The 14,960-nt window shown below is 33.2% G+C and overlaps 1 protein-coding gene across 1 annotated transcript in view; it reads left to right on the top strand.

Annotated features, from left to right (window-relative positions):
• The window catches only part of LOC145294126 (glutamate--cysteine ligase catalytic subunit-like), a 178,851-nt gene that overhangs the window by 64,575 nt on the left and 99,316 nt on the right, over positions 1-14,960 (top strand). The window contains exon 8 of the mRNA XM_080141230.1: positions 1,059-1,175. Within this exon, the coding sequence (XP_079997356.1) occupies positions 1,059-1,175 (117 nt within the window). The remainder of the gene's footprint in view (positions 1-1,058; positions 1,176-14,960) is intronic.

Here is a 14,960-nt window from a genome sequence, read left to right as displayed (position 1 = left end):
ATCAGTGCTCCTTGAAGTGTTGCAATTATCGTCTGCATACAGGGTGTTCAAAAAGCCAGGTCTGATTTTGAAAGAAGAAAAGATGAGCCGTTATTCTATTAGTTTTATGAATAAAATTCACTGAAACATTTACATTCTTCTTTCTTTTTAGTAATTAAGGCCCGTGCATTACCACCTGATGGGACGGATACCAGCTGACATGATTAGACATGTTATGCAATCACATCGATTGACAGAGAACAATGGAAAATAAATATATTTAAACAAAATCAAGATATTTATATCCATTTTATATATTAGTTTATCTGTTACCTAAAAATATCTGTATATTGTTCATATCAGTTTTTCTTCTTTCAAAATCGGACTGGACTTTTCTCACCACCCTGTAGAGGTTGAAGAATGATCTTAGACTATTAAATTTTCCAAGAGGTTCGAAAGCTATTTCCTCTGAACATCGTCAGTTTAATATGCAACAAGAACACAAGTTAAGTGTGTTAGATGAAAGAGTGCTAAAGTTAAACTTTGTCCTTTACAAAAATGTAGTAGGCAAAAAAAAAAAATAAATAAATGTTCTGTCAGCAACAGTACAACTTCAAAATAGTCAATATCGCCCACCTCTAGAAGAGAGGGAATTCCTGTCCGTGATAACCGTGGTAAAAGAAGACACACTATAATCGCCAGAAACACCCACACACACAGTTTGCAGGACACTGCCGACTCGTCTCTAGCCTCCTGCTTTTATAGTGGCCGGGAATTATCCATTTGCATAATCACATGAGACAGAAACGTGATTTTCCGAGAGTTGCATGGGGTAAATGCTAATAAAAACCCCCGGACGCCATCTTGGAATTCTCTTTTTCCCCCCAACTGGTGACACAACAGACGTACCCGAGGTAAGCTCTTTTTCCCCTCATTTTAGTTATTGCTACTTCTGCTACAGAGGGCAACAGGCTTTCTTACGTCAACGAAACAAAGAAAAGAACTGTTTAATTCACGTTTATATTTTACTTTCCTTTCCTTAAATTCTGTATTTAATTAAAATTAAAACGTTTTTGCAGATTGCACTCAGTGCTGCAGCTCCGATTTTTAGAGGATATTTGGCTGATTTCGATTGTCGATGGAATGTTTTATCCCAATCAGTCGATGACCGAACGGAAGAAGAACGGGGAATCAAGGTAACAACACGTAATCAACACTTGCGAAAGTTGCGGGTACAATAACACTAGAAATGCACTTTTAATTGATTGAAAAAGACATGTATTGTTTATTGCATTTTGTATATCTATCTATTTCATGAACGAGTCACTATTCTACTTATCAAGGACAGAAGTGATGTGTTCCCAGCGCTCTCCGGCCAAAAACAGACGCGAAACAACTTATAAAAAATAAATGTCTTTATTTCTTTTCCAAAATGCTGCGACTACTAAAATCAATTGTTTGCGTGTAGCAACGAGAAACTTAGCGACGATATTGAATAGAAAGGGCGGCGGTTGACGGTGGTCGGTGGACAATCGAGCAGTGTCCCAACAGCTGGGCGCGTATCTGTTGTCTCTCCTTCTCCTCTGATAAGCTACCCGCTTTGTTTATATCAGTCTTGAGCTCCCCGATGCACCTGCGATGTCAACGGCTTTAACCTGTGACCCCATCAATGTGTACATCCAGCCTCCGCTACCGTTGACAATCCAACACATATCTTTTTTAAAATTATTTTTCTATCCCACCGTCACCACCGTTTCTCTCTCTATTTTTTTTTTCATTTCAATTATACAAAACACTTATCAGAACAATTTATACATCAAAAATGTCCGAATCGTAATAAAAAAAACTTTTACATGTATTTCCACGCCACAAAACAAACAATGAACAATTAATTGCCTTACACCTAAGAGAATGAAAAAGAAGAGAAAAAAAAATTATTCCCCTCTTTTTTTTTACCCAGTTTTTTCGGGGGGGGGGACCGCGTACAAAATAGTCAAATATACAGTTTTGCTTGTTACCGTTTTATCATCAGATTCTTCTAATTTTTTCTGTACAATGTGCGACAGAAGGCCATTCGAGGATAAGGATTAATAAGTGTACGGTAATCAGTGTATTAGTAGTGGAAATTTGGTATAATTTGATTATGTAAAAGGAAGGTTCAATAAGAATTTGTTTACATTGGCCTTGAAGACGACCACGTTGAAGTCAGCTGGAAAGACACATCAGCAGAACAGAGTTTCATAGACATTCAGTTCTAGGAAAGAAGCTTTGTTCATGGGATCCATGGTTAGGTTCAGGCACAAACAGAGAATGGGATAAATTATTGATAGTGGATAGATATCTCACTACTGACCTAACAATCTACCGACGTAAGAGCCAAGTATGTCCTAGGACGGAGTACCACAGTAAAATATGTGCAGTACTCTATCCTGCATTGATAGAGTTCAAAGCCAGATTCAAAATCTGATAAGTGATGGCCTTTTCTCTTCACTGTAACCTGATTCCAAAAATAAGAAACAGTGTTAGCTTTTCTCTATCTGGACGAGTGTTTTTTGTGAAAGTTTAGCAAGAAGGGAACCATAGATTGCAGCTTAGACTAGTATTTGCCATGAAAATAACGATAGAGTAACTGAAATATTGATACGTACTATTTTAGTCACGTAAATTACTTGAAATATAAGATACAACACAAAAACATTTATACGCAAAATTTAGTTACATAAATTACTAGAAATATAATATACAACAGCTAAAACATTGATACGTACTATTTTGTATATTATATTTCAAGCAATTTAGGTGACTAAAATCTTGTATATTATATTTCAAGCAATTTAGGTGACTAAGAGCTGGAACATTGATACGTACTATTTTAGTCACAAAAATTACTGGAAATATAATATACAAGAGCTGAAACATTGATATGTACTATTTTAGTCACCTAAATTACTTGAAATACAATATACAACAGCTAAAACATTGATACTTACTATTTTAGTACCGTAAATTACTTGAAATATAATATACAACAGTTAAAACATACTATTTATTGACCAAATTACTTGAAATATAATATACCACAGCTGAAAAATTGACACCTACTATATTAGGCACGTAAATTACTTGAAATACGATATACAACTAAAACATTAGTAGTACTATTTTAGTCAAGTAAATTACTTGATATATAATATACAACAGGCTAAAATATTGATACATACTATATTAGTAACCTAAATTAATTGAAATACGATATACAACAACTAAAACAGTGATGCGTACTATTTAAGTCACGTAAATTACTTTAAAGACGATATACAACAGCTAAAACGTTGATAGTACTATTTTAGTCATGTAAATTACTTGAAATATAATATACAAACGCCAAAATCATGTATACTATTTTAGTCACATAAATCACTTCAAATATAACATACAACAGGTACAACATTGATACGTACTATTTTACTCATCTAAAAAACTTGAAATAATTTATACCACAGCTAAAGCATTGATACATACTATTTTAGTCACGTAATTTACTTGAAATATGATATATGTATTATTTTAGTCACCTAAATTACTGGAAGTACGATATCGAACAGCTAAAACATTGATACGTACTATTTCAGTCACGAAAATCACTTGAAATATAATATACAACAACTAAAACATGGATACGTCCTATTTTAATCACGTAAATTACTTGAAATATAATATAATATATAATATATATTTTTATACTCAAAGTCACTTGAAATACAACAACTAAAACGTTGATACCTACTAATTTAGTAACGGTAATTACTTAAAATATAACATACAAGACCTAAAACGTTTATAGTACTATTTAGTCACATAAATTACTTGAAATATAATATACAAACGCCAAAATAATTGATATATACTATTTTAATCATCTAAATCACTTGAAATTTAACATACAACAGTAAAAACATTGATAAGTACAATTTAGACACGTAAATACTTGAAATATAATATGCAACAGCTAAAACACTGATAGGTACTATTTTAGCCACGTAAATTACTTTAAATATAATATACAACAGCCAAAGCAATGCTATGTTAGTCTCGTTAATTAAATGAAATATAATATATAACAGCAAATCATTGATATGTACTATTTTCATTTTCCAAATCACTTGAAATATAGTATAAAAAATTCGAACGTACTATTTTAGTCACATTATATCTTTGATATATAATGTACAATAGCTAAAACATTGATACGTGCAATTTTAGTCATGTAAATTACTTGAAATATGATATGCAACAGCTAAACCATTGATACATACTATTTTAGTCACGTAAATTATTGAAATACGATATACACCAGTTAAAACGTACTACTGGAGTCACGTAAATTACTTGAACTATAATATACAACAGCGAAAACATTGATACGTACTATTTTAGTCACGTAAATTAAATGAGATATAATATACAATAGCTAAAACATTGATACGTACTATTTTAGTCACGTAAATTACTTGAAATATAATATACAACAGCGAAAACATTGATAGGTACTATTTTAGTCACGTAAATTAAATGAAATATAATATACAATAGCTAAAACATTGATACGTACTATTTTAGTCACGAAAATTTTTTTAAATAAAATACACTACAGCAAAAACATTGATACATATTATTTTAGTCACGTAAACTACTCTAAACATTATATACAACAGATAAAACATTGATACGTACAATTTTAGTCAGCTAAATTACTTGAAATAGAATATACAATAACTAAAAGATTTGTGCATACTATTTTAGTTACGTAAATTACTGGAAACATTATATACAAGAATTAATTACTAGAAATACGATATACAACAACTAAAAAATTGATACGTACTATTTTAGTCACTTAAATTACTTGAAATAAAATATACAACAGCTAAAACATTGATACGTACTATTTTAGTTACGTAAATTACTTGAAATACAATATACAACAACTAAAACATTGATACGTACTATTTTTGTTGCCTAAAGTACTTGAAATACAATATACAACAACTAAAACATTGATACGTACTATTTTTGTTGCCTAAAGTACTTGAAATACAATATACAACAACTAAAACATTGATACGTACTATGTTATTCAGGTAAATTACTTGAAATACGATATACAACAACTAAAACATTGGTACCTACAATTTTAGTCACGTAAATTACTTGAAATACGATATACAACTAAAACATTGGTACGTACTATTTTAGTCACGTAAATTACTTGAAATACGTTATATAATAGCGAAAACATAGGTACGTACTATTTTAGTCAAGTCAATTGCTTGCAATACGGTATACGACAACTAAAACATTAATACATACTATTTTAGTGACGTAAATTACTTGAATTACAATATACAACAGCTAAAACATCATCCGACCACTCCGTCTTATAAATTAAGATAAAAATGAAATGTAATAACTCGCCGGACGTACCCCTCCACCGTACTGTATACCGATACTATATGGCTTACTGGGATAGCTTCCCTGCATTCATATCTTATTTATTCCGTATTCCATGTTTTAAAAGGATATGTCTTCTATAGTATCAGATCTGACCGAATGGGTAATTGTAGGCATAGACCGATCCATACCATTTAAAAAATTTCAACAAAGACCCAACAGCCAGCCATGGTTCTCCCCAGAATGTGTTGCTGCCATCACGCACCGAAATCACTTTTTCCATAACTACTAATGTAATAGTTGCAATGAGACTAAAACTGCTTTCAGGAACGCCAGCAACCACTGTAAAAGAGTAATAAAAAATGCAACGGAGCTATATGTCCAGTCTGTTAAATCCAAAGTAGCTGATCAGCGGCTTGGTTCCCACCAGTTTTGGTAAATAACAAATAGGATCCTGAACAGAAGTGTGCGTTCTATCCCAACCATTATTAATGGACCAGATGTCATCTCATCAGCATCAGACAAGGCCAAACTATTTGCAAAGAACTTTGCAGCTAATTCTACTCTATGCGACGAAGGCCATCAACTTCCCATATTTCCTCCTATAACAGAGAACACGCTAGGTAACATACAAATATCTGTGCATGAGGTCGCCAAGCTAATCAAGAACCTTGATTCCAGTAAAGCAACTGGCCCTGACGGCATCCCAATTATAGTGTTAAAAAAGCTTCAACCAGCACTTGTTCCCATACTTACGAAACTGTTTAAGCGTTGCCTTAAGGAGAAGTGCTTTCCGACTCCCTGGAAAACCTCATCAGTATGCCCTGTATTTAAGAATTCAGGTGATAATTCATCTCCCTCTCAGTACAGACCAATAAGGCTCCTGTGTGTTATGAGTAAGTTGCTGGAATCCATATTAAATAGAGAAATAGTCAACCACCTCAGCAGAAATAACCTTCTTAGTGACACACAATATGGTTTCCTTTCTGCAAGGTCTACAGCAGATGTGCTAACGGTTATATCTCACAGGATTAACGAATCTCTTGACAAAGGCTTCCTTTCTAGGGCAATTGCTCTTGACATATCAAAGGCTTTCGACAAGGTACAACATCAAGTCTGTTGCCAAGGTCGCTGGAAAGATGCTGGGATCCTTCTACCGCTCCAGAAGATATCTCACTACTGATGCAATTCTCTATCTATATAAAAGCCAAGTACGTCCAAAGATGGAATAATGTTGCCATATCTGGGCAGGAGCAACCAAAAACAGCCTATCCTGCCTTAACAGAGTACAAAATAGACTTCGTGGCTTAGTGGGGGATGCCCTTTTCTCTACCCTGCAACCTCTCTCCCACAGAAGAGACGTTGCGAGCCTATCCTTGTTTTATCGTTATTTTCATGGCAGGTGCTCGTCTGAACAATCTCTGGTCCCCCCTCGACAATCTTTCATGAAAAACACCCGTCTAGCTGAATCCACTGTGAAAAATTTCCCCCCACTCTATATCTGTTCCTAAATCAAAATGCGGATTCCATTAACAAAGCTTCTTTCTTAGAACTGCACGCCTGTGGAACTCCGTTCCGTCTGCCTGTTTCCCTCCGGACTACAACTTGGATGTCTTCAAGTCCAATGTTAACAAATTCCTAATGAACCGCCCCCTTAAGTAAACACTTCATCAAAGCTCCACACTAAGGTAATGTACTTGCAATAACCCTTATCCCTGAGTGGCTTCCGGGCCTTGATAAGTGGTGATCACTGTGTAAAAAAAAAAAAAAAAAAAAAAGAACCGCCACCTCAAGTAAACACTTCAATAAATCTCCACACTAACGTACTGTACTTGCAATAACACTTATCCCTGAGTGGCTTCCGGAACTTCCTAAGTAGTGACCACCGAGTGAAAAAAAAGTTTAGTAACGGAAATTACTAGAAATATAATATACAACAGCTTAAACATTGATACGAACTATTTTAGTCACGTAAATTACTTGAAATATAATATACAACAGCTACAACAGTGATACGTACCATTTTAGTCGACAGAGATGGCGGAAATTTTCTGTTCTATGTCTATCCTTGTAGCCATGTCACTAGTAAGGGTGCTGGACGTAAACGTTTTATCTGGGCTGAAGTTTTCCCCTGATAGTCAGGGACCCGAACCTTAGATTAACCACTAATGAGGCTGTCCTATCAGCAGGTGCAAAGTACTGGGGCTGCTGTATTTGGTGAATGGATTCTGGACCATGCAGTAGCTTCTGAGTGGGCCTCTCGATGCCATACTAGTGGGTAATTGTTACAGCTTTACCTTATCATGTGCTACAAAAAAAAAAAAATTATTCGTTATTTTTCTCTCTTTGTTTCCCCTCTCTGTCCTGCTCTAAGCAAGTCTGACGATCTAGTCCACAAACACCAAAATTCAATCATGACAAGTTTCAAGAAAAAATACACGATTAACCCGGATCTCCAACTTCCAACGTAGACCCCCACTACCATGTCTCTTTCTTCAACATCAGGGGTCTACGTTCTAACCTTCCAGAGGTTGAAGCCCAATTACAGGAGACTAAACCAAACCTTTTATTTTTAAGCGAAACTGGAATTGGACAGACTATTTCCCTAAATGAGTTCGTAATTAAAGGATACTCTAACCTAACTTCCAAATCTGACCCTCAAGATCGCCATGGACATGGAATATGTGCCTATATAAAAGATGGCTTTCCATGTGGTAGGGACATCTCCAGAGAAGATCCTAACTTACTCTATATGCGCTAGAACTAGCTCACACTACGGCATTTATATTTACTCTCTATCACCCCCATAACAGCAGAGTTACTATCTTTAAAAGCATATCTGAGAAAATTGACCAAGTTCTATCAGCATATCCTTCAGCTAACATTCACGTATGTGGAGACTTCAATGTTCACAACGTCGAATAGTTGACCCACTCAAACAAGACCGATGATGAGGGGAGATTCTGTCATGATTTCTCCATTGCTTATGACCTCACTCAGATTGTTCATGAACCACCCATGTGCCCGACAATGGCGGCCAGTATGCAAGTCTCCTAGACCTTTTTCTCACAACTATGCCCTGAACTATGTTCAGTTTCTGTTCTGTCTCCTCTTGGATCTTCCGACCACTCTTTTGTATCAATTAAGATAAAAATGAAATGTAATAAGTCGTCAGACGTACCTCTCCATCGTACAGTATATCGATACACTATGGCTGACTGGGATAGTTTCCGTACACTTATATCGGATCTTCCTCTGCGTTCCATGTTTAAAAAGGATGTGTCGTCTATAGTATCAGACCTAACCAAATGGTTAATTGTAAGTATAGACAATTTCATACCCTCGAAAATTTTCAGCAAAAACCTAACAACCAGCCATGGTTTTCTCCAGAATGTGCTGCTGCTATTGTGCACAGAAATCACTTTTTCCACTGCTTCCAACATAATTGATGTATGGAAACTAAAGCCGCTTTCAGGACTGCCAGCAACCATTGTAAGAAAGTAATAAAGAATGCAAGAGAGTTGTATGTTCAGTCCGTCAAGTCCAAAGTAGTTGAGCAGCGGCTTGGTTCCCACCAGTTTTGGAAAATTGCAAACAGAATCCTGAACAGAAGCGTGTGCTCTATCCCAACTATCATCAATGGACCTGAGTTAATCTCGTCAGCATCAGACAAAGCCAAACTCTTTGTCAAGAACTTTGCAGACAATTCTACCCTTTGCGACCAAGGCCGCCAACCCCAAATATTTCCTCCTGTATCAGAAAACACACTATGTGATATACAAATATCTGTACGTGATGTTGCCAAGCTAATCAAAAACCTTGATTCCAGTAAAGCAACCGGCCCTGACGGTATTCCAATTATAGTACTCAAAAAACTTCAACCAGAACTAGCACCCATACTTAAAAAAACTGTTTAAACGTTGTCTTAAGGAGAATTGCTTCCCATCACCCTGGAAAATCTCATCAGTATGCCCTGTATTTAAGAATTCAGGTGATCGTTCACCCCCCTCTCAGTACAGGCCAATAAGTCTCCTGTGTGTCATGAGTAAGTTGCTGGAATCTTTGTTAAATAGAGAAGTAATCAACCATCTCAGCAAAAATAATCTTCTTAGTGACACACAATATGGTTTCAGTTCTGATAGATCTACAGCAGATATGCTTACAGTTATATCTCATAGGATTAGCGAATCTCTCGACAGAGGCAACCTTTCTAGGGCAATTGCTCTTGACATATCAAAGGCCTTTGATAGGGTATGGCATAAAGGTTTACTTCACAAGATCTCCAGCTATGGTATAGCTGGAAATGTCTTCTCAATTATTAAATCATTTCTCTCTGATAGGTTCATAAGAGTAATAGTTGATGGGCAAAAATCAGAAGCTCACAGTATAAATGCTGGAGTCCCTCAGGGGTCCATCCTGGGACCAACCCTTTTCCTGATCTACATTAATGATCTTCCAAATCACATCCTTACATCATTCGTAGACATTTTTGCTGACGACACTACCATCTATGGTAGCACATCTAAGACAGTAAACGACCAAGTTCTCTCCGATTCTCTCTCCTCTGATCTTGATCATGTTGTACAATGTGGAAAGGAGGGGCTGGTTACTTTTAATGCATCTAAAACCAAGCTTCTATCTTTACATCATCAACGTTCTGATCTCAATCTGGCATCAATTAACATGAATGGCTCTCGTCTTGGGGAGGCCTCAAGTTTTGACAGGCTTCTGGGCTTGACATTTACTCCTGATCTTAAATGGAATACGTACATCAAATCTGTTGCCAAGGCTGCTGGAAAAATGGTCGGATCCTTCTATCGATCCAGTAGATATCTCACTGCTGATGCAATTCTCTATTTATATAAGAGCCGGATACGTCCAAGGATGGAATACTGTTGCCACATATGGGCAGGAGCTGCTAGACAAGACGTCCTGTCTTGATAGGGTTCAAAATAGACTTCGTGGCCTGGTGGGAGATGTCGTTTTCTCTTCGCTGCAACCTCTATCTCACAGAAGAGATGTTGCGAGTTTGTCTCTGCTTTATCTTTATTTTCATGGAAAGTGTTCGACTGAGCTTCAATCTATGGTTCCCCCCTCGCCAAACTTTCACAAGAAACAGTAGACTAGCCGAAAAGATTATCAATAATTTTCCCCACTCTTTATCTGTGCCTAAACCTAAACATAGATTCCATGATCAAAGCTTCGTTCTTAGAACTGCACGCCTGTGGAATTGTGCTCCATTTTCCTGCTTTCCAGCTGTCTATAATATGGTTGTCTTCAAGTCCAACGTAAACAAGTTTCTGATGAGCCGTTCCACTTAAGTTAACAAATTTACCGAACTTCCATTACTATCGATTACTATATTGTCCTTTTGACTACTCTAAACCCTTTAACCCTTAACCTTCAGTCGCCTATCGGCCTTCATAAGTGGTGACAACTATGTAAAAAGAAAAAAAGAAGTATAATACACAGCAGCTAAAACATTCATATGTATTATTTTAGTCACGTAAATTACTGAAATACGCTATAAAACAACTAAAACATTGATACGTACTATTTTAGTCAGGTAAATTACTTGAAATACGATATACAACAACTAAAACATTGATATCTAAATTCGTAAATCACTGAAAATATCTAAAGTCGTAAATTACTGAAATACGATATACAACAACTAAAACATTGTTACGTACAATTTTAGTCAAGTAAATTACTTGAAATATAATATACAACAACTAAAACATTGATAAAACTATTTTAGTCACATAAATTACTTGAAATATAATATACAACAGCTAAAACATTGATACGTACTATTTTAGTCACGTAAATTACTTGAAATACGATATAGTAACACTAAAACATTGATACGGACTATTTTAGTCACGTAAATTACTTGAAATACGATATACAACAACTAAAACATTGATACATACTATTTTAGTCACGTAAATTACTTGAAATATGATATACAACAACATTGAAATACGATATACAACAACATTGATACGTACTATTTTAGTCACGTAAATTACTTAAAATACGATGTACAACAACTAAAACATTGATACGTACTATTTTAGTCGCGTAAATTACTTGAAATACGATATACAACACTTAAAACATTGATACATAATATTTTAGTCACGTAAATTACTGAAATACTATATACAACAACTAAAATATTGATACGTACGTTTTTAGTCATATAAATTACTGAATAACGACATACAACAGCTTAAACATTGATACATACTATTTTAGTCACGAAAATTAGTTGAAATACGATATAAAACAACTAAAACATTGATACAGACTATTTTAGTAACGAAAATTACTGAAATACGATATACAACAACTAAAACATTGATACGTACTATTTTAGTCACGTAAATGACTTGAAATACGATACACAACAACTAAAACATTGATACGTACTATTTTAGTCACGTAAATTACTTGCAATACGATATACAACAACTAAAACATTGATACGTACTATTTTAGTCACGTAAATTACTGAAATACGATAGAAAACACCTAACACATTGATACGTACTATTTCAGTCACCTAAATTACTGAAATACGATATACAACAACTAAAACATTGATACGTACTATTTTAGTCAAGTAAATTACTTGAAATACGATACACAACAACTAAAACATTGATACATACAATTTCAGTCACGTAAATTACTTGAAATACGATAAACCACAACTAAAACATTGATACGTACTATTTTAGTCACTTAAATGACTGAAATACGATATACAAAGAGTAAAACATTGACAGGTACTATTTTAGTCACGTAAATTACTTTATTAGGATATAAAACCACTAAACCATTGGTACGTACTATTTCAGTCACGTAAATTACCGAAATAGGATGTACAACAACTAAAACATTGATACGTACTATTTTAGTCACGTAAATTACTTGAAATGGGATATACAACAACTTAAACATTGATACGTACTATTTTAGTCACGAAAATTACTGAAATACGATATACAACAACTAAAACATTGATACGTACTATTTTAGTCACGTAAACTACTTTAAATATAATATACAACAGATAAAACATTGATATGTACTATTTTAGTCACGTAAATTACTTGAAATACGATATACAACAACTAAAATATTGATATGTGCTATTTTAGTCACGTAAATTACTGAAATACGATATACAACAACTAAAACATTGATCGGTACTATTTTAGTCACGTATATTACTTGAAATATGATAAACAACAACTAAAACATTGATACGTACTATTTTAGTCACGTAAATTACTGAAATAAGATATACAACAAGTAAAACATTGATACTTACTATTTTAGTCACGTAATTACTTAAATACGATATACAACAACTAAACCATTGATACGTACTATTTCAGTCACGTAAATGACTGAAATAGGATATACAACAACTAAAACATTGATACGTACTATTTTAGTCATGTAAATTACTTGAAATAGGATATACAACAACTTAAATATTGATACGTACTATTTTAGTCACGAAAATTACTGCCATAGGATATACAACAACTAAAACACTGATCTAACTATTTTAGTCGTGTAAACTACTTTAAATATAATATACTACAGCTAAAACATTAATATGTACTATTTTAGTTACGTAAATTACTTGAAATATAATATACAACAACTAAAATATTGATACATACTATTTGAGTTACGGAAATTACTTGAAAAACGATATACAACAACTAAAACATTGATACATACTATTTTAGTTACGTAAATTACTGAAATACGATATACAACAACTAAAACATTGATACGTATTATTTTAGTCATGTAAATTACTGAAATACGATATACAACAACAAAAACATTGTTACATACTATTTTTGTTACGTAAATTACTTGAAATACGATATACAACACCTAAAAAATAGATACATACTATTTTAGTCACGTAAATTACTGAAATACGATATACAACAACTAAAACATTGATACGTACTAATTTAGTCACGTAAATTACTTGAAATACGATATACAACAAGTAAAACATTTATACATACCATTTTAGTCACTTAAATTACTGAAATACGATATACAACCCCTAAAATATTGATACGTACTATTTTAGTCACGTAAATTACTTGAAATACGATATACAACAACTAAAATATTGATATGTATATTTTAGTCTTGTAAAATACTGAAATACGATATACAACAACTAAAATATTGATACTTATTATTTTAGTCACGTAAATTACTGCAATACGATATACAACAACTAAAACATTGATACGTACTATTTTAGTCACGTAAATTAGTGAAATACGATATACAACAACTAAAACATTCGTGTTTACTATTTTAGTCACGTAATTACTGGAATACGATATACAACAAGTAAAACATTGATACATACCATTTTAGTCCCGTAAATTACTGAAATACGATATACAACAGGTAAAACATTGATACATACTATTTTAGTCACGTAAATTACTGAAGTACGATATACAACAACTAAAACATTGATACGTACAATTTTCGTCACGTAAATGACTTGAAATATAATATACAACAACTAAAACATTGATACATACTATTTGAGTTACGGAAATTACTTGAAAAACGATATACAACAACTAAAACATTGATACATACTATTTTAGTTACGTAAGTTACTTTAAATACGATATACAACACCTAAAATATTGATACATACTATTTTAGTAACGTAAATTACTGAAATACGATATACAACAACTAAAATATTGATACGTACTATTTTAGTCACGTAAATTACTTGAAATATAATATACGACAACTAACACATTGATACGTACTATTTTAGTCACGTAAATGACTTGAAATATGATATACAACAACTAAAACATTGATACATATTATTTTAGTCAAGTAAATTACTTGAAATACGATATACAACAACTAAAACATTGATATATACTATTTTAGTCACGTAAATTACTAAAATACGATATACAACAACTAAAACATTGATACGTATTATTTTAGTCAAGTAAATTACTGAAATACGATATACAACAACTAAAACATTGATACGTACGTTTTTAGTCATGTAAATTACTTCAATACGATATACAACAACCAAAACATTCATACATACTATTTTAGTCACGTAAATTACTTGAAATACGATACAAAACAACTGAAACATTGATACGTACTATTTTAGTCATGTAAATTGCTGAAATACGATATACAACAACTAAAATATTGATACGTACTATTTTAGCCACGTAAATTACTGAAATACGATATACAACAAGTAAAACATTGGTACGTACTATTTTAGTCACGTAAATTACATAAAATACGATACCCAACAACTAAAACATTGATACGTACTAAATTAGTCACGTAAATTACTTGAAATTCGATATACAACAACTACAACATTAATACATAGTATTTTAGTCACGTAAATTACAGAAATACGATATACAACAAAACATTGATACGTACTATTTTAGTCACGTAAA

The sequence above is a fragment of the Euprymna scolopes genome, chromosome 15 (genome assembly GCF_053919585.1).
Source record: "Euprymna scolopes isolate OS-2025 chromosome 15, ASM5391958v1, whole genome shotgun sequence".
Taxonomy (NCBI): domain Eukaryota; kingdom Metazoa; phylum Mollusca; class Cephalopoda; order Sepiida; family Sepiolidae; genus Euprymna; species Euprymna scolopes.
The sequence above is the reverse complement of the archived record's forward strand: the minus strand, read 5'-3'. Positions and strand labels throughout refer to the sequence as shown.